Here is a 22,202-nt window from a genome sequence, read left to right as displayed (position 1 = left end):
ACTTTTGGATTTTTGAAGTCGAAATTGTGTTGGTGTTCAAAAAGTTGGGTAGCGAGTGCTGTAGGATTTCACTTGGGTTTTTTGCAATCATAGATATATTGCTTTACTCTCTTATCCAGATATTGGGATGTAAGACCGATGTAAGTTGCCGGACAGTTTAAACAGTTGATCTTGTAGATTACGTCAGATTTATTTGTTATTGGTGTGGGATCTTCAATTTTGGAAAAAAGTGTTTGAATTGTTTTATAATTTTTGAAAGCTATTTTGAAGTTATCGGACGAGAGAAATGTGTTTAATTTATGTGATAGGCCTTGGATAAACGGCATGGAAATGTATGCTGGTTTGTTTGTATTCGATAGACTTAATGTAGTATTATTAGTAATGACAATTAATTAAGGTTTTTAGTTGAGATGAAAAAAAGTTTATGGCACGAGAGGGATTCGAACCAACGACCTTCGGCTAGATACGCCGCTGCTCTACCACTTGAGCTATCGTTACCTCGATCCGCTCGGACATCAACTTCCTATCTCAACCCCACCTTTTGAGTTTTCCCTCCTTTTGCCATTTTTCAAATGTCGTGTAATCGGTTTGGATTCTCGACGACAAATGAAACGGCGACGGAGAGCTTTAGTGAAGTGTACTTCATTTTTCCTCCATTTCAATTGTCGTCGAGAATCCAAACCGATTACATGACATTTGAAAAATGGCAAAAGGAGGGAAAATTCATCAGGTGGGGTTGAGATGGGGAGTTGATGTCCGAGTGGATCGAGGTCACGATAGCTCAAGTGGTAGAGCAGCGGCGTATCTAGCCGAAGGTCGTGGGTTCGAATCCCTCTCGTGCCACTGACTTTTTTATCTCAACTAAAAACCTTAATTAATTGAAAAATAACCGTAATAATATACAGCCAAAAATAATATTGAAAATTCTGCATTATGTTTCGTGGTCCGACTGACCAAATAACTTCTTTCAATTAACTAAATAAAAATCTAGTGTCACGAGCGGATTCGAACCCACCCGAACCCGGCCAAAGGTCGTGGGTTCTAATCCCGCTCGAGACACTAGATTTTTTATTTCAATCAATACCTTACATAAAGATTAATTAATTGATTGAAAATTGTGTTCGAGTTTGACTTTTACAACCTGTAGGTTTTTTTTATAAAAATAGTGTTCGTAAACGTTAATTAGTTAATAGAATTTTAGTTAATTAACGCTTAATTTTCCTTACAAAATTCTTTATGATATACCAGATGATAACAAAAACTTTTTAAATTATTATTTCTGAAAAACATTCAAAGAATGTCACGTTAACGAAATTAAAGTCCCCCTTCTCAATGGGACGCTTAAAGCTGAAATTTCCAGCATAATTTCCAAGGGCTTTTGTCGCTCTTTGATATTCGCATTCTGACATAGTCTAGTGTACCTCGGGTACGAAGGTAAACCTATCTGGAATGCCTTAGCATTGGACCTTTTGAGGTCTTGAGTTAGTTATATAGAATTAATTGGCTTTCGTGACAAATATTATCAAGATTATATTTTATTACAATATAATTATGTAGAAATGTGTGGTGTTGAGTGACCGTTAGTCAATGATTATTTGGAGATCGTGAGATGCGGTCTGGTGAGACGAAGGCTTAGAAAAATATTTTCTTCATCGTGTCAACGTTTCGATCTTTATTAAGATAATCTTCAGCGCCTGGGATTTATAAACATTGTTTCAATTTTACAAATAGCATTGTATAAATTAATTTTTTCACATCGTACATGTATTTCTGTAATTTAAACAATGTTCATAAATCCCAGGCCCTGAAGATGATCTCAATAAAGATCGAAACGTAGGCACGATATAGGCCGAACCATTACCCGTTTTTTCTAATTGTCGGTCCGAGTGGATCGAGGTCACGATAGCTCAGGTGGTAGAGCAGCGGCATATCTAGCCGAAGGTCGTGGGTTCGAATCCCTCTCGTGCCACTGACTTTTTTATCTCAACTAAAAACCTTAATTAATTGAAAAATAACCGTAATAATTAATTGTCATGTATTAATTGGTCAAGCGGACCACGAAAATAGTGAATTTATTATTAGTAATAGTGGATGGTGTTATTGTTGAGTTGTAATTGTAGATTATTCTGTTAATTATGTGTTTAGGGTAGAGATTGTTATGAAGAATCTGTTTGTATAACTTTATGTTTTTCTGGTGGAAGGATTCATGTCTTAAGGTAATCATTCTGTGAAGTAACCCTTTGGCCGTGTTTATTATTGTGTCAAGAAGATGGTGAGATATAAAGTTGAGGTAGCGATCTGTGTTTCTTGGTTTTTGATACCAATCTGTGATTAATGTACCATCTGGTTGTTTTTTTACGAGTGTGTCTAAAAATGGTATTTTTTTGTTCTTTACGATTTCATGTGTAAATTGTAGGCGTGGGTGAAAGGTATTAAATGTATCTAATATAGTTTGAATTTGTCGCCTCTGGCCCTTTTTTCACAATACCCCCCCCCCAATTTGAAACACACATATAAGAATTGTCACCATGGCTAACATGCATAGTTCATGACGCCAAAAAAAAAGTTTGAATTTGATCTGTGGGAACAGCTGTCAATATATCATCTACCTTTTTAGTGAGGAAGGGTAATGTGAAAGGAAGTTGTGGTATGACTGAATTTAGTAGATGTGTCATGATTATGTCTGCCAGTATCGGGCCTAGGTTACTACCCATGATTTGATATTTGATGATCATGTGCCATATGCAAGGTGTACGTAATGCGTCCAATTGGTAGTTAAAAGGGGTTGGATTGCCTAGTTTAAGAAAGTTAATTACAACTGTTACTTTTAGATAACCTACTCGAATTAGATGTTTAAATAATAATTTAAAGAAAATTTACTCTCCCAAATATTAGATCGATTTTGAGCATGATAGTTTTAGCCGTTAGGATAAAACTGATTTTCAGCTTACTCATAGTGTCGAAAATAGTTCGTGTTTTGACATGAGGCCCGGTGTGTTTCAGGGTTCCCCGATTTGCCAAATGTGTTGAATGCGTTTCAACGTTCGAATCGATAGGGCAACACATTGTCTTTTTCACCTTGACACTGCATCGATAAATTCATAGAATCTTTTCACCCTGCCTTTTTTGAAACGTTCGTTTATCCATTACTTTCAACTGTTGACTTTTTTTGAAAAGAGGTCAAAGACGCACAAAAAGATCCACTATGTGCAGTCTCTTTAAATTTGTTATTTGCTTGCGCAACATGTCGGAAACTTTCGTTAAACTTGTTCCCATTCGAAATTTGAGCCATCTCCGTCGAGAATACACGATCAGCTTGTGAGACAGATGGCTATCTGGCCGAAACGCATTGGGCATACATCCGATCGTGCTCTCACCTGGTCGATCCCATTTTACATTGAAGTCGGGGGTCCTTTCTCATAAAAAGCTTTCTACCTTTGAAAGACCTTTATACTGCACCGTTTTCCACTTTGTTTATGCTATGTTTTTTTTTTGCTTTATGATCTTTTGCATATTAGCCATGACGAATTTCTTATATATGTTGTTCAAATTGGGGGTTATCGGAAAAAAGGGCCAGAGGCGACGGTGGGAATCGAACCCACGACCGCGGCGTGAGAGTCTCTCATGCTAACCATTCGGCTACCGCGGCCCCCGCTATGCTATGTTTTAATTTCATTAATTTCGTGGTCCGCTTGACCAATTAATATATTACAATTAATTTTTTTTTGAAAAATGGCAGGTAACGAGGTAACGATAGCTCAAGTGGTAGAGCAGCGGCGTATCAAGCCGAAGATCGTGGGTTCGAATCCCGCTCGTGCCATTGACTTTTTTATCTCAACTAAAAACCTTAATTAATTGCTATGTTTTAAGTTGAGAATATCAATTAGAGGTAGATGTAGATCTAGATGTAGTATTTCAGGGTATGGTATACTGCGCTCTTTAAGATCTATTGTATCCCCTGTGCTCTGCCTAAAGCACATCGGTGAGTCCTATTTCATGCTTTCCCATGGGTTCTGAGTATTTGGTTCCGGGTCCAAACACTCCTGCCCCCGTACCTTCCTGCGTTCTAGATCCATCTGTGTACCAAAAGATGGTGCCATTTTTGAGAGGGTTATTTCCCTTTCTTTCCCATTCCTTTTTGGTGCCCAGATGTATTCGGAATTTTTGGTTAAATTCAAACCTCCTGTTCATGTCATCTCTTGGAGCCATGAGTGAAGGATGGTTTCTCCACAGTTTGTTTCTGTCTCTCCATTTCAGTTTTATTCCTGTTGGAGGTTTCTCTCTAATTGAGTTTTTTATGGTTTTTTGTGCTGTCCTTTCTACCATGTGATGTAGGGGGATTAGTCCCAATATCTTTTCCATGCTAATTGTAGGACATGATCTCATTGATCCCGTTATGCAGATGCATGCAAGTCTCTGTATTTTTGTGAGTTCTTTCCTTTTGGTGATTTGTTCCGCTTTATCAGCCCAGGCTATAGCTCCGTATGTAAGTAAAGGTCTTACTATTATGGTGTACATCCATAACAGGTTTTCTAGCCTACATCTCCAGTTTCTCCCTGCTATTCTTCTGCACACCATCAAAGCTCGTGTCGCCTTTGTGATAATGGAGCTGATGTGTTTCTTGAATATTAGTGTTTTATCTAGTGTGATTTCCAGATATTATTATTCAGATCGAGGTCACGATAGCTCAGGTGGTAGAGCAGCGGCGTATCAAGCCGAAGATCGTGGGTTCGAATCCCGCTCGTGTCATTGACTTTTTTCTCTCAACTAAAAACCTTAATTAATTGCTATGTTTTAAGTTGAGAAATCAAGTAGAGGTATATGCAATTAATCCTAATACAAAATAAGGACAAAGGATTGTTCAATTTTCACTCTTTTACAAATTTAAAATGTTTATTCAGTCTAATTTGAATTCTGAAGCAATAAACAGTTTAGTTTTCATGTTTGTTTTCTTAATTTCAATTTTTAACCTTAAAAATGCTACACAGTGCTGACGATGTTGCGCGTTATGTGACACTTACTGATGATGGAGTTCCGTCAGGTGTTCGGCTATTTCCATCGGCGTCCCCTACGAAACACTGCGAGACGCCGTTAGACTTTTTCGAGAAACTGGGTCCTACCATAGACCCGGTTTTGACGCCCTTGGATAATGGAACCACAGGATGACCGTTTTTTGACTTTGAGAACTGCAAAACCGGCACCTGTCTGCTCTTCATGCGATTCTTCAGCTTTAGGAAGTTTGAGGTGTCGAAATTTCTGAACGCACTGCTCGAAGAAGATTAAATCAGTTTGGACTGATGGCTTTTCCCCAGGACCAGAATCGACCAGAATATACAGAGTTCCACTGCTCTAATTTGCTCCAGAACACAGCCATTGGTCATTGAACGATTGTCTGCTGTACTTTTTACAGATGAGTGTAGATTTGCTCCACGATCTCGATGTGCGTGAAAGAGTGTGGAGGAAGCGAAATGAAAAGTACGAAGCATGTAATTTTTTCCAGAGTAGCTCAGTGGTGGTTGTGGGCGGGACTTCAATGGAGAGTCGCACAGGGGTTGGTTGTTGTTCGTAGAAGGTCTTTGACGGCCATTCGCTATGTGGATGAAATTTTGGAACATCATGCGTTCCCTATCCTCGATGAAATCAGCGACAATCCTATTCTAGCACGATAATGCCCATCCACATATCACTCGCATAGTACAAATCTACTTTCAACACCACAGCATCATGGTCTCAACCTGTCCAGCCCGTTCTCCAGACTTGAATGGGATAACCTCAAAAGACGAATAAGAGCACGTCCGTCACTTCCTGATACACTCCACGATCTCCAGATGTGCGTGAAAGAGTGTAGAGGAAGCGAAATGAAAAGTACGAAGCCTGTAATTTTTTCCAGAGCCAACCTTTTCAACGTAGCTCAGTGGTGGTTGTGGGAGGGAGTTTCAATGGAGAGTCGCACAGGGGCTGGTTGTTGTTCGTGGAAGGTCTTTGACGGCCACTCGCTTTGTGGATGAAATTTTGGAACATCGTGCGTTGCCTAGCCTCGATGAAGTCAGCCAAAATCAGAGTATTATGAACGTCCAGCCCATTCTCCAGAGTTGAACCCCCATCGATCATTTATGTGATAACCTCAAACGACGAATAAAAGCACGTCCATCACTTGATACAATCCACGATCTTTAAAAGACTCGATAACGAATTCATTTTATGATTCCGAATGATATTCATACTATTCGTAATATTAAGATTCTGAAGAGCCTGGTATTTGATATTCTAAAAAGACCAGTTAATATGTTGTTTTCTATGTTATAATTATAATTATGGGTTGATATGAATATATTATATTGTTTTGTATTATTAGTCGGGTATTTGCCCGTGAATTCTGGCTTTCCTTTCTTCGTTATAGATTTAATTTTTTGTGGCTAAAATAGGATATTCGTGGAGTAAAGAGCGAAAGGAAACAGGAGCCGATTAAAATTCTGAACTTTGTCGGTTTTTCCTTCCTTCATTTTTAAAAATCAAACATACTTAAATCTATGATCTTTAATCGGCGTAAATACAACGCTTAATAAACACTTCCAATACAAAATATTCTGCGTTAGACAGGTATATCGGCAAAACCTGGTTCAGGGGGGAAAAGACCAGTCCGTAATGTCTAAACTGCCTGAACGTAATCGTGGACAACAAAGGAAAACGTCAGCAAAGGCTTTCAAACTTTCAAAATCAATCCGACGTCAAGTGTTATAACAAGACTTGCAGGTGGAATCGACGATAATTCCATGTACTCCTATACGTTTATTTATTTTCTAATTCATTTATACAGGAAGGTTTGAAGTCCAACTACCCATTGCGACAGGACTTCATCATACTTTTTTTATAAATTATTCCAAAGGCTATGCCGGGATTCGAATCCAGAACAACTAGAGCGACAAATACGATTCGGATACGACAATTTATTAATACAGTATATACAGTAATCTATATTCGTTTTTCTGACAAGTTAACTTTTATTGATGATGAAATAAACCACCACACAACTGAGAAAGTCTGAATGTTTCTTATATAGTTGGCTGCCCCACCACGCCAACAGTTCTAGTAACTAAAAGGGACGTAATATTATAATAATATAACAACTCTGTACAGAAAAGCAAAAGAGGGCCGAACAGAACATATATTTGATGTATAAAGTATATTTCACATCCTGAACTATGAAAGGGAAGACGATAGGTCATGGGTGTGTGTGTTGTGTGTGTGTGTGAGTGAGAGAGAGAGAGAGAGAAAGAGAGAGAGAGAATGAATGAATGAATAGTTTATTAACCTGAAGCTTACATAGAACCATAGAGTCCTCTCTTACCGAAGTCAGGAAACTTAATGTTAACATTTTATTTTATTCAGCTCTAAGAGATAATTATATCAATTTATCGTAATTTCTTAATTATAATTTTCATTTTTACAAGGTGTCTTTCTAATTATGGTTTAAATATAACAATGATAATTTAATGTACACTAGTATTAAATAACAAATAAATAAATAATAAATAGTGTTAATAATTAATAAATAGCAAATTTAGTAATAAATAATCTTAACACAATAGTACATAATTCAGTCTAGTATAGTAGTACAGTATAACACACACACACATATATAACACGAGGATATTGTGATTACATTTTTATATATTATTGTATTTTGTCAGGAACTCTTCTTTTAATATAGATTTCGCTTTTACATACGGTAGAAGTAGTAAATTGTACAGGTTGTTTTTATTATAATTATTGATTGCTTTTATTAGAAAAGAGGCATTGTAGATAGCAGTTCTGATTTTAGGCAATATAAATTTATGTTTATCATATCTAGTATTCTTGTCATGGGTAGGCTTATACAATTTAAAGTTATTAAATGATGGTTTTTGTCTTTTTAATAATTTTATTAAGAACATCGAGAGTATTAGTGCTCTTCTTTCTTTAATTTTTAAAATTTTTGGCATAATATGGTGTGATATGTTCAAAGTATTCGATATTATAAGCATATCTTATACAAGCATTTTGTGCTTTTGTAGTTTTTCTAATTTTTTTTTACTTATATTAGAATAGCTTAGGGAAGCATAATCGAAGATTGGGAACAACATAGATTTTATAATTTGTAATTTTACCTCAGGTGGAAGATCAATCTGGATTTTTCGCAGCTGACAAAGGCTTTGGAAAGTTTTTTTTACAAATATCGTTGGTTTGTTCTGACCAAGACAATGTTTCATCGACTGTGACACCAAGATTCTTTATTGATTTGGACAGTAGTATTTTGTGAGGGAAAGAGAGAGAAAGATGATAAATAGATAGATAGATAGATACATAGAAAGGAAGTAGAGGGAGGAGAATGAACTATATATATATATAAATATAACTATGTATATATATATATATATTATTGGCAGATATAAAACAGATAGATAGATAGGGAAAAGGGATAGAAGTGGTCTACAAGGAGGAGAGTGGAATAGAGAGAGATATATTGTATTGATAGATATATATAAAATAGTTCGATAGAAAGAGAGAAGTGAATAAATAGATATAGATAGATGAATAGATAGAGAGAATGTGGGCGGGGGGGGAAGTGGTCTACAGGGAGGAGAGTGGGGTAGAAATAGATAGATGGGAAGGCACATAGAGAGAGAGAGAGAGGGTGAAAGTGGTATAAAGGGAGGAGAGTGGGAAAAGAGGCAAAAGTATTNTATATATATATATATATAGGGTGTCCCAGGTCCTTCTGACGACAAAACGAGTTCTAATTGATTTATTTCTACCTCCCCTTCAAATTTACCTTAGCTCACGTTTTCGAACATTCAATTATTATTTTTTAACTCTACCAGAACGTTATTTGAAAACCTGGATATATCAACGTAAAGCATATTAGATGAAAAAGTTTTTGTGAAATTTAACAAGTTGTAGGTATTTTTTTGTAACCTCAGTAGAACGTGCAGTCATGACCAAAATTTTAAATTTTGTAATTTTGACATGTTCCAACCGATATTGGCTAGCATTATATATCATTCTGATTATTGCAAATAGAAGTATCTTACAGAAAATTTAGCGTTCTTTCAAATGGCGCAATTGGATTTGTTGTAGTCTCAACATTTTGGACGTTGTAAGCGTTTTTATGTGGTAAGGTAGAGAAAAGTTGAAAAACCTAAATTGACGAATAACTTCAAAATAGAGAACTTTCCGAAAATTTTCTCCTGGGCATTTTTTGCTCCAAATGAAGAGTAAAATCGATTCCCTGAGTTTCGTCAGAAGGAACTGGGACACCCTGTATAATATATAATAAAATATATCGATGGAAAGAGATGTATAAAGTGATATAGATAGATAGATGAAACGATAGAAAGAAATAGGATGAAAGTACTCTAAAGGGAGAAGAGTGGCATAGAGAATGATATATGCTTTGATAGATAGATATAAAATAATTTATAAAAAGATAGAGAGAAAGATGTCTAATTTGATATAGATGGAAATATAGATAGAAAATAGATAGTTCGTGAAATAAAAATAAAACAAATACAATAAAACGTTAATTCATTTAAAAATACATTCATATGAAATCATTCTGAACCTTATTTCATTAAATTTCTTACACCTTCCTTCAAAATATCTTTTTTATTACAATAGAGAGCGAGGGTGATCGTGGGCTAGACGAAAGAGAATGGGCTAGAGAGAGATGTATTGCTAGAGGGATTGAAAGTGAGTGATGAATAAAAAAAAATATAGATAGATGGATAGATATAAAGAAAGAGAGCGAAAGTGGTCTAAGGGGAGGAGAGTAAAAAAGGGAGAGATTGATAGATATAAAGAGAAAGAGAGAGAGAGAAAGTGGTAAGCGTGAGAAAGAAAGAAAGAGAGCAACAAAGAAAGCTGGTCAGCTGTTCTTGATATCTTTGTAATTAGAAATCCGATAATCCTTTTCAAATCTGAATACCTTTTGAACTGAAGTTAAATAAAAGTAAATATAATTTATCCTTAGTAAATAAGGTTGGTGACTGTTTTTCACGATTAAACAACCTCTAAATGTTATAAATAAAAGCCAATATTATTCAAAAAGGTTTAATGTTTTATCTTTATTTTCGGCGTTCCATAGATCCGTTTATAATTTTGTATTATTTAAATAATGGTTATTTCCAACTTTTTTAATACTGGTTGGAACAGGTGCTTGCAAGTATGACACTGATTCTAAAGTTTTAAATTTTTCACTTTACTTTCCTCCTAAAAAGACCCACTCGTTCCAACATGTCACGTTGATTCTATTTTTATTCATGCCATTTTGATCCTACCTCAATAAATGCAACTTTTTATTTATTGTTAAATCATTAACGAATTATATAAAGATTATTACTGCATTAAATAATTAGGATAATTATAAGTAATAGTGGAGGCACTTTTCAGATCTTCGGACGCTCGGTAATCCCCTTCGTGAAAGAAATCTGAATAAGCAGAAATTCACTTAGGAGCCTTGTGTCGTGCTTGGAACCAAAACCCCCAGAATCGTGAAAACCAGCTCGCCAGTGGGCATCTCGAACCTGTTAATAAAACTAGGTCTTGAAGACAGAATAGGTCTTGAAGACAGAATCCCAGGTGTGTACATGTGTGTCATCTCTGGGAGGTTGGAGGCGCATGTTAGCCAGAGAGTCCATGGATGCCACTCTCATCCAAGTTTCTTCTATCCTCTTCTACCTCGATTACTGTTAATCTTTAATCTGGTTTAGTGTTGATGTTGAGATATGTAATCGATACGGATCTTCCCTTGTTCAAACAAAAATTACCATTGATTCAACCAAAGGAATATGGTTTTGAATCAATTCAATTTTTGATTATTGTTGATTAAATCGTTATTGTTTTAATAACCATAATATTATTGACATTTGTACGAATGATGAAATCCCGAGCAACCCTATTATTTTAACTCAAATGCAACATTACAGTCTGGGCTGAAATCGTAAAAGGGACGAACGAGACCGTATTATGCAATAACTTCCCGTTTTTCTAGGGTTGTTTGGAAGTTTCCTTTCAAACTGGGAAAACTGATGTTCGATAAGAGGGAAGGACACTTACGGGAGTGGGTCAATTGAGTTGGAACCCGCCTAATGAAACTTCAGCGGTGTCCGGAAATTTGGTTTCGGTCTCGCCCTTTTTTTTACGAGGGGAAAGAAAACCACCCGGACAAATTTGAGGAGATATTGACATCGATTACCCTCACATGCAAAATACATGATACAATAAATTTTAAAAAATTGTAAGAGTATCGTATTCAACAACAAAATAGCAGACACAAATAATATAAAACTATGGGCTTAAATCGTTGAATTGATTGGTCTCCAATCGAGAATATTTCCGATTCTTTGGTTTCCCTTTTCCATCGGATACAACTTTATTAACAACCGGTTTAAGCCCGGAGAAAGAAGAAAAGAAAATCTTAGCGGGGACAAGCGACCCGTACTGTCACTCCTACGAGGATAAAGCGGATAAAGAGCTTTCTTTCTTTTTTTTTAAATTAATCTTTTATTTTGTATCTTTTGTGTAAATAAACTTTAATAAATGATAAATAAATAAATAAAGGATTTGTGTTGCATGTGTATATGTGCGAGTTTGCTACCTATTTCACACTCCCTCTCCCTCTTTCTTTGTTTCTCTCTTTTCTTTCTGTTGCTCTCATTTTATTTATTCCTTCCCTCACAATCTCTTATTATCTCACTCCCCTATTAGCCCCCTCTCTCTCTCTATCTATCTATCAATCTATCTATCTATCTGTTTATCTATTTATATCATTCTCTACATTTTTCTTTTTCTCTCTCTCTCTGTCCATCGCTATATCTATCTAACTCACCTACCCACTCTCTCGCTATCTATTCATCTCTGTGTACTTCTATCTATCTATATACCTGTCTAATCAATCAATGTGTTGTTGTTTAGTTTTTTATTTGTTTACTCTCTCCCAGTATTTCTCCCTCACTGACTATTTCTCTCGCTCTCGGTCTGTCTGTTTATCTAATTATGTATCAGTTTATTTATGTATATCGCTCTCATTCTCTTTCTCTCTTTATCTCACACACTTTCCCTGTTTCTCTTTCTCTCTCACTATCGGCATTTCTAACTATCTATCTGTTGATCTATACATCTGTAAACCATCTATCTTTCGACATATCTATCTGTCTGTTTATCTATCTATCAATCTATCTATATCACTATGTCTCTCACTCTCTCTCATTTTCTCTGTCTCTCTTTCTTTCTGTCTCTCTATTTATCTATCTGTATTTCTATCTATCTCTCTATCTGTTTATCTATACATCTGTCTAAATTATCTATCTATCTGTCTGTTTATCTATCTATCCATCTCTGTCACTACCTCTCGCACTCACTCTCACTCTTTCTCTTTCTCTCTGCTCTATCTATTTTCAATCTTTAAATTATCTTTTACTTACTTTCTTCCATACTTCTAACATAATTGTTTGTCTCTTTTAATTGTATACACTACATTTTTAGAATATGTTTAAAACTTATATTATTTGAAGTTGTCTTTTATTATTATTTATTCTTATCTCTCTATCTACGCATTTTTTATCTATTTATCTCACCAAATCACGCTCTCTCTCTCTCTCTCTCTCTCTCTCTCTCTCTCTCTCTCATCTATCTATCTGTATTTCTATACATCTGCAAATTTATCTATCTGTCTGTCTATCAATGTATCTATTTATCATTCCAGTTTTTTATATACACCATTCTCTCTCTATCCCTCATTTTCTCTGTCCCTTTTTCTTTATGTCTCTTTCTATTTATCTATCTGTATTTCTACCTATCTATCTGTTTATCTATACATCGGTCTAAACTATCTATCTTCCTATCTATCTGTCTATCGACCTATTCATCAGTTTATCTATCTCTGTCACTATCTCTCTCACACACTCTCACACTTTCTCTTTCTTATTGTCTTTGGTCTATATATTTATCTATTTCTAAATTATTATAAAATCATGTGTAATGTTAAACATAATTGTCTCTTTTAATTGTATACACTACATTTTTAGTATGTGTTTAAAATGTATATTATTTGTAGTTGTATTTCATTATTATTTATTGTTATCTCTCCATCTACGCATATTTCTATATCTGCTTATCTCACACAATCACCCACTCTTTCTCTCATCTATCTATCGATGAATCTATCTATCTATTCAATCATCTTCTTTTGTGTGGTTGTTCTCTCCTCCCTCCCTCCCACCAACACCACCACTCCCTCTCACTCACTCACTCTCTCTCTCTCTCTCTCTCTCTCTCTCTCTCTCTCTCTCTCTCTCTCTCTTGCTTAGTCTCTCTCTCTCTCTCTCTCTCTATCTATCTATCTCTCTCTCTCTCTATCTCTCTCTCTCTAATTGTAGCCCATACTTAACCAGCATTGGCATGGTGCACACAATCCAGATATTAAAGCTCACTACAACAAAATGGAGGCACTTTTCAAATCTTCGGACGCTCGGTAATCCCCTTCGTGAAAGAAATCTGAATAAGTAGAAATGCATTTCGGAGCCTTGTGTCGTGCTTGGAACCAAAATCCCCAGAATCCTGAAAACCAGTGGGCATCTCGAACCTGTTAATAAAACTAGGTCTTGAAGACAGAATCCCAGGTGTGTATATGTGTGTTATCTCTGGGAGGTTGGAGGCTCATGTTAGACAGAGAGTCCATGGATGCCACTCTCATCCAAGTTTCTTCTATTCTTCTTCCACCTCAATAACTGTTAATCTTTATTCTGGCTTAGTGTTGAGTTGAGATATCATGCAATCAAGCATCTCTTGTTCAAACAAAAATTACCACTGATTCAACCGAAGGAATATGGTTTTGAATCAGTTCAATTTTTGATTATTTTGTTTTCGATTGAGCATTGTTGATTAAATCGTTGTTGTTTTAATAACCATAATATTATTGACATTGTACGAATGATCAAATCCCGAGTTGCTTATCTCTTTACAATTCACTTAATTAGCAATTCGTTAGATAACGCAGCAGACTTTATTATCCCATTTTATAATTTACTTATTCTCAAAATAAACATTTACTCAATTTTATTAAGTGAGTAAGTTTTCTAATTAATGCTTTTGTTTTGCTTTTCAGACGGCAGTCAGCTATTTTGCTGGAAACGGCTCTTTGGATCTTCTAGATGCGTTGTTGGAAATCCCGAAAGTAAATTTCAACTTGGCCGACAATGAGGGCAACACGCCACTCCATTTTGCCGCTCAAGCAGGTGGGCGATTACTCGAAATTGTTGTTACATATTTAAACATTACTTACGCTCGTTTTGATTTTGCTAGCGGTGCATTTGGATTCATTAGGTTTATTAGCTCACAACGCTTTGAATGCGCAATTAACGATTGCTGACATGAGGACAATTACGAGTAGTTTGTGGTTGGCTAAAGCACATCAAGTTTGACCTAAGGACCGAGCGGTTTACTCAAATCCCATTGAAATTACATAGGTTATCCAGTTGAATTATTGTACAATACTTGACAGAAATTGTCATTTTAATAGGGTTGTTTAGACAAATTTATTCAATTGAAATTATTTTTTTCATATCGGATGGCCTGATTGTAGGAAGAAGAAAAATAACTTTATTCTGGAACTGGTGTCCCCTAAGAATAATTTACATGAAATAAATAAAGGAAGTTTTTTGTATGAAGTTAAAAGTAAAAAAAAAAAAGATATAAATCTGGGCACAATGAATACCAAAAAGGCAGGACAGAAGAAAAAATTACGAGAATATTAATAAAAAATAACAAATGTTAACATGAGGTCTCTGTGTGGAAGGAGAGGAGGTGATTATTGAGGTGGGATTGAAAGGAATAAAAGGAGGCAGCGTGACGAATAGAATGGGGAAGGGAGTTCCAGAGTTTAGGGGATCGGATCAGAATGGATTTTTCGAAGGTATGGGTTGTATGTTGCGGAAGGATAAGGTCGATTGGGGATGAGCGGGTCTTATGAGTGAGATGTGAGGAGTTGAATTGGAGGGATTGGATGATGTAAGGAGGACGACGAGTGTGGATGGACTGGAAAAGAAAGCAACCTAGGAAATACTGTGCACGGAAGGAGGGGAATAGCCAGGAAAGTTGGGAACCCCGACACCCGGGATCCCCGTGGGGTGCCGTACACAAATCTTACGCAACAATTCATAATACGCTTCAATCGCGCGTTCTCCCCCTCCGAGAGACCACCGTATGCCAAACACCTACAATCGAAGAAGGGATGGTACAAGGAGTTTGCGGGTGGAGAAAGGTAAGAGAAGCCAGGACCGACGAAACAGGCTGAGGGAGGCAATGGAATGGCGGGAAATTTGGGAAATGTGAGAATGCCAGGAAAGGTTTTGGTCAAAGACCACTCCTAGGTTTTTAACCGAAGAGCAGAAGGAGATGGGATGGTTATTTAGCATGAGAGCTGGGATGCTGGGGAGGGAATTGAGGAGTTGCCTGGACCCGATAATTATGGCTGTGGATTTGGACGGATTGAGGACTAGGGAATTTTTATGTGCCCATTCGTTGATGGAGTTTAGGTCTCTTTGGATCTTGAGAATGGCCGAGTGAAGATCGGAAGGGTGGAAGGATTTGGGAGTCATCGGCATATAGGTGATAGTTACAGGACTGGATGGAGTCGGGCAGATCATTGATATAAATGGAAAAAAGGATAGGAGAGATGCTAGAGCCTTGAGGCACCCCAGATTTTAGAGGGTGGAAGAAGGGGGTAAGGCCATTGGGAAGGGAGACAGCTTGGTGGCGATTGGTAAGGTAGGAGTGGAACCAACGGATGGTGCTGGCGGAGAAGGAAAAAGATTCGAGTTTAGAGAGGGACAGAATCGAAGGCTTTAGAAAAATCAAGAAGGACAAGTATAGTAACTTTCCGTTGGTCCATTGCTAAGTGGAGGTCTCTGGTAATTTTTATTAGTGCTGATTGGGTAGAATAACCTTGGCGGAAGCCAGATGGGAGGGGATTGAGAAGATGGGACTGTTCAAGGTGCTTGGACTAATCTTTCTAGGGGCTTGGACAGGTTTGAGAGGATGGAAATGGGACGGTAGTCTGTAGGGGAGGATGGGTTGGGGGTTTTATTGACAAGGTGGACAAGAGCTTTTTGCCAGGCTGTCGGAAAAACAGAGTTTTGGAGAGAGTAGTTATAGATGTGAAGTAGATCAGGTAGTAATATTGGGAGGCAGAGTTTAAGAAAATGGATAGAGATGCCATCACCTCCAATTGCATTGGAGTAGGATGTGGTTATGGCCTCGAGGACTTCGGCTGGGGTTGGATAGGAGAAATAGAAGTTAGACGAACTGAACGATTGTATTAATTGTTGCTGTAGTAATGTTATCAATTATTACTAAAAATCTAATTTTTTGAAGTCTGAAAGCTTTGCAAATTAATAAAATCTAGCTCATGGGTTCTCTCTGATTTTACTCGATCAGATTACCCCGAATCTCCCAGTGAATGTTACTGCCATAAATATTTTGGAAAAGACAATGAATACCTGGGAGTCTAATTGGCCAATACAATGTTAACAATTTTGCAAGATACATAATTGCATGAGGATCGCACATTAACACCTCATCATAATGTGACACCGATAGTACTTTAATTCAGAAACACTAAATTTATAACGCAGCGGTTGTACTTGCTCGGAACATGAATATTTGATGAGAACAGAACAATTGGCATGTCGCTGGGAGGTTGGCAAAATCTCGCGAAGGAGCAAAGGAAGCTCTTTTTAATAATGCAGCCACGCGAACTTGTCTGTGTACCTAATCGTAGGGTAGAATTCACCGTGTTATTTGAAATTAATGCGGTGTTGGTTTAAATCAGACCAACCTAACCACAGTTCATAAACAAAGTTGGTATTCTCAGTTGCATGATTATGTGGGATTTTGGGCCTCAGTGTGACAGTTGTCTGGTCGTAGGGGGTACTAAATCCTTAGAAACGCTCAGTCGGACAGGTTCGCTTAACTGACAAAACCCCAAGTCCTAACATTCACAAATCGAGGAGAGTCCTCGAGGGATCGTGCGTGACGTAAATCTGTGTGTCAACAGTCAAAATCGTCCTCATGGTTCTGAAAGGCAGGAAAGAAAGGACCAACGCATCACAGTAGGAAGGTAAAGAATGCAATGACGTAAGTGCCAAAAATACATCGGCGTGTGAGCAGAAATTTAAGATTTACGAGTGCATGCAAAGTAAACTCAGGATAACGTAGCAATGTTAGTCACACTCGTAAGCGCTTTAACAAAAAAATTAGAATTATACAAAATGCAATATGGTCAGCGACAATACCATGCCCGTCCTGTAGGATGAGAAGTTGAACGTGACAGCGATAAATGTCGTAATGTCGGCTCACAGACCAGTGTTATTGGAAGATGGCCAGAGCTTATAGAACCGTCTCCACCGATGCCCTACAGATCATTGCTGGCAATGCCGCCGGTCACAGATAGACCTAATTGCAAGAAGCGAGCCATATATCTAGGAACTCACAATCCTCAGGGATAAAAGCGAACAACATAAAAGAGATAGAAGAGACGATACAGTGACAACTAAGACGCCTCTTAAAAAGGCAACTACCCTTGCCATCCTCCAATCGATCGTCTGAAGGTTGAAAAACACGCATATTGAAGTCGATCACTATCTCGCCCAGTTGCAACGTGTCACTGGGAATCTGCTGGAAGTTGTATCAGATTCATTTGAAACATTCGCTCTTTTGCAGGAGGGGAGAAAATAACACGGCCCTGCATGTGCACAGTTAACTGCCACTTACACGATGAAGTTCGTCGTGAATTGTTTGAAGCCATAGGGGAAAGCTTGGTCATGACAGCGGCAGCGGAAGGAGTCTTGGAAAAGACTTGAGAAGAGTCCGCTTCGCCAAAAAAATTATGTACGCTAAGAGTTGACCAGGCGACGCAGTACGACAGGAATAATGTCATCCCCATCATCCTGACAATGAGATCCAACCTTGGAGGATTAGGCGTTGCAAAGTACCCGGCGGGAGTATCGAAGCTAGGATAGGAGTAAAGATGAGCTGTAAAAATTCTTCTGCTGGGCCAAGGTACATAAATGAAACAAGGACTTAGCTGGTGACTATGCTTTGGGAAGACCAATAGCAGTACAACTGATCTGAGTCTCAGAAAGTTAAGCTTCAGACTTGAGAAGAGCCCTCTTCGCCAAAAATTATGTACGCTAAGAGTTGGCCAGGCGAAAAAGTACGCCGGGAATAATATCTCCATCATCCTGACAGTGAGATCCAACCTTGGAGCATTGGGCGTTGCAACGTGCCGGGCAGGAGTATCGAAGCTAGGATAGGAGTAAAGCTGAGCTGTAAAAATTCTTCTGCTGGGCTAAGGTACATAGATGATCCAAGGACTTAACTGGTGACTTTGGGAAGACCAATAGCAGTATAACTGATCTGAGTCTTGGAACGTCAAGCTTCAGACTTGAGAAGAACCCTCTTCCCCAAAAATTATGTACGCTAAGAGTTGGCCAGGCGAAAAAGTACGCCGGGAATAATATCTCCATCATCCTGACAATGAGGTCCAACCTTGGAGGATTAGGCGTTGCAAAGTACCCGGCGGGAGTATCGAAGCTAGGATAAGAGTAAAGATGAGCCGTAAAAATTCTTCTGCTGGGCCAAGGTACATGAATGATCCATGGACTTAACTGGCGACTATGCTTTGGGAAGACCAATAGCAGTATAAGTGATTGAAGAGATTTGATTTTTATCGTGGGAACAAAATAACTCTGGTGTTCTTCTGAACCTTCATAAGCAATGTTTCCCAAATCAAAACCCAATATGAAACAATACCAAGAGAACTGATAAGTTTCACCGTAAAATCCTCGTGTTCAGGACATCCTTTTGATTCATAAAACTTCTTAAAAGCACGAGATTTTGTGTTTTTGTTTTTTACTTGTATGTAGTAACTAATCGCTCATGTAACCTAAAAAGAATATTTCTGTGTACAGGCCAGGTAGAGGTTGTGAGCCTTCTCTTAGACAGAGTCGAGGAGATAGAAGTCGATGCCAGGAACATTTTAGGATTCACACCGCTCATGAAAGCAGCAATCCAAGGACGGACGAAATGTGCCAAACTACTTCTTTTTGCAGGTAAACACTAATTTATTGTTTTATAATTGTAATTTCATCCTAATTAAAACAGCCCCAAAAATGCCTTATCAGTGGGTTAACTAACCCTTACTTAACCTAAACATTCTTAACCTAACCCAACCCGTGCTAAATTGATAGTAACGCGCAAACGCAAACGCGAGTGTCTATCCACCCTAAAAACTTATCTATTTTACAAAAAGGGTTTATATTAACTCTCAAGTCCAGAAATATTCCCCCTGTTGGTAAATACTTAAACGTGTTCCAAGAAACTACTCATGAATACTCTACATTGCACAGCCATTACGTACGCCCACAAGAAAAGTGAAACGACTTCAAAAAACCGGATTACCTCTTAGCTGGTAGGCAGCACCATTTGAATCCTGCTACGCGCTGTGTCCATTCACGAAAAGTGGCATTTTTTAGTTCGGTGTCGAGCTTTATTAGGAAAAATGGCACAGTTGTCATAATAACGGACCAATCTTTTTAATAAACTATTCATTAGTGTCAAGGGATCAATAATCGCAATGTGGAGCATTGATACATTCATGATTTAAAATTTATTTGTATATATATATATATATACACACACACACACACACACACACACACACGGNATATATATACATATCTAAACATGTTGACAACCAACAAAAAAAAACTGCCATCAATAATGATAATGAAGTCTGTCAGTTTTCAAATTCCACCTCTTTAGCTTTAGCAACTACTTTAGGTCAAAATGTTATGGATATTGGATCCTCTCGGTGCACATTGATTTCACTGACAAATCCGGGTTGCACGAAGGCTCAGTTCAATGGCGCAGGGCAAAAATGTTCAAGAAAATTGAATTATTGTAAATAGTGAATTGTATTTTATGCGAAGAAAGAAGATTCCAAGTCCTTAATTGAATCTAAGAGCATTCCTAGTTCTTATGCTGCGTTTTTCTCTCTATTAAAAGAAGTAAGAGCAAAGTATACTCAATTTAGAATTATTTTAGTTTTCAATGTTAAAAGTATCTACCACTTTTTCACTCACGAACACTCTGGATGAAAGTGAAACCTTGAACACAAAAACAAATTCAGTTCTTACTGCCAATTTTCGACCTTTTTTAAGGTCATCATCAGGGCCTATATTAATTTCACATTATGAAACCCAAATGTTAAATCAATTGTATAATTATGTTTTTCGTAATGTGAAATTAATATAGGCCCTGATGATGACTTTAAAAAAGGTCGAAAACTTGGCAGTAAGAACTGAATTTGCTTTTTTTCTTCCAGAGCATAAATTGATCCAGAGTGATCGTGCATTATTTTAGTTTCTTTTCTTTTATGTTATTTCTTAATTATCTTTTTAAGTCTTTTTAACTTTTATATTAGTTTACGGTTTCAACGAGTTTTTGAATGTTTAAGATTATGAATTAATTCGTCTATATATATATTAATTGGTCAAGCGGACCACGAAATTAGTGAATTTAATTATTTAAAATGAAGTATTGGCCTCCGTGGCCATTTCATTTGTCGTCGAGAATCCAATCCGATTACACGACATTTGAAAAATGGCAATTTCAGGGAAAATTCAAAAGTTGGGGTTGAGATGGGAAGTTAGTGTCCGAGTGGATCGAGGTCACGATAGCTCAAGTGATAAAGCAAAATATGTGTAGGCTAAATAAAATTTTTAAAAGACACTTATTTTGCCTAATGGCAGTCAGGTGTTTAAAAAATTCTTACAAAACCGCCAAAAATTCAAACTATATCTTTAATTTTGATGAAGGCAAGTTTTCGTATTTATAATCCTCTATGAGAAATTCGCCTTGCTTGTACTTACAGGTCTCTTGTTCATTCCCTTTGCTTTACTGTTGGTAAAATTGCTGCCGGCAATTTAGTAACAACTTTACTATAATAGCTTGTAGAACCTGGGAAATACTTTGTTTCCATGCAAGAAACTCTTGCTTAACACAAAAGAAAAAAAGAATATTGAATTATAAAAGTTCTACGATAAGTAGAACGCCAGGGAGCAATTGATGATTCAACAGGTGTCCAATTCCAGAGGGAACTTTTCTTCCTCTTGTCATGATTAAACATAAAACCGCCCTAAAGCATTACTACCCTTAAATAAAAATAAAAAAACACTTACATCTCATGACTTTCCAATATAAGTTTTTCCGGGGGGAAATTCAAAAGGAGGGGTTGAGATGGGATATTTGTTCGAGTGGATCGAAGTCACGACAGCTCAAGTGGTAGAGTAGTGGCGTATTTAGCCGACGGTCGTGGGTTCGTATCCCGCTCGAGACGCTATCTTTTTTATTTCAACCAAGACCTTACAAAAAACGATTAATTAATCGAAAGAAGTAATTTGGTCAATCAGACCAGCAAATATAATTAACTTATTATATTCCTTTTCTCAACTTTTAAATTTACAGTTTGTGATTGATTATGTTCGGAAAATCCAGGAAAATCTTTATTATTGCTACTTTTCTCTAAATTCTTATTGTTGCTAGTGGGTAAAATATAATATTAAAAAAATGGCAAAAAGGAGAAAAAATTCAAAAGGTGGGGTTGAGATGGGAAGTTGGTGCCCGAGTGGATCGAGGTCACGATAGCTCAAGTGGTAGAGCAGCGGCGTATCTAGCCGAAGGTCGTGGGTTCGAATCCCGCTCGTGACATTGGCTTTTTATCTCAACTAAAAACCTTAATTAATTGAAAGTTTCGATCTTTATTGAGATCATTCTCAGGGCCTGGTATTCATATATCGTATCTTATATTTGTATAATTTCTTACATTGTAATGTTTATAAATCCCAGGCACTGAAGATGATCTCAACAAAGATCGAAACGTCACACGGTAAAGAAAATATTTTACTGAACCTACATCACACCAGACCACTTCTAATTATACATATAAGCTAGGACTTATTGAATTGTATGATTTTTGAAATATTTTATCCAATCGTCTGAAAATTATGTTTTCCTGATATTGATCGCTTACTTCACAGGAGAAAAGCTTGGGCGTATTAATAACTTAAGAATTTTTTTCAACGTTAAAAAAATTAAAAAAAGAT

The 22,202-nt window shown here is 37.1% G+C and overlaps 1 protein-coding gene across 1 annotated transcript in view; it reads left to right on the top strand.

Moving 5' to 3' along the window:
- The window catches only part of LOC106673786 (photoreceptor ankyrin repeat protein-like), a 73,562-nt gene that overhangs the window by 36,841 nt on the left and 14,519 nt on the right, over nucleotides 1-22,202 (top strand). Inside the window, exons 3-4 of the mRNA XM_014406048.2 lie at nucleotides 14,144-14,273; nucleotides 19,008-19,148. Of these exons, the coding sequence (XP_014261534.1) occupies nucleotides 14,144-14,273; nucleotides 19,008-19,148 (271 nt within the window). The remainder of the gene's footprint in view (nucleotides 1-14,143; nucleotides 14,274-19,007; nucleotides 19,149-22,202) is intronic.

The sequence above is a fragment of the Cimex lectularius genome, unplaced genomic scaffold, assembly GCF_000648675.2.
Source record: "Cimex lectularius strain Harlan isolate CLEC.00 unplaced genomic scaffold, Clec_2.1 scaffold6, whole genome shotgun sequence".
Lineage (NCBI taxonomy): Eukaryota > Metazoa > Arthropoda > Insecta > Hemiptera > Cimicidae > Cimex > Cimex lectularius.
Note: the sequence above shows the minus strand (reverse complement) of the source record. Positions and strands in the feature narration are given on the sequence as shown.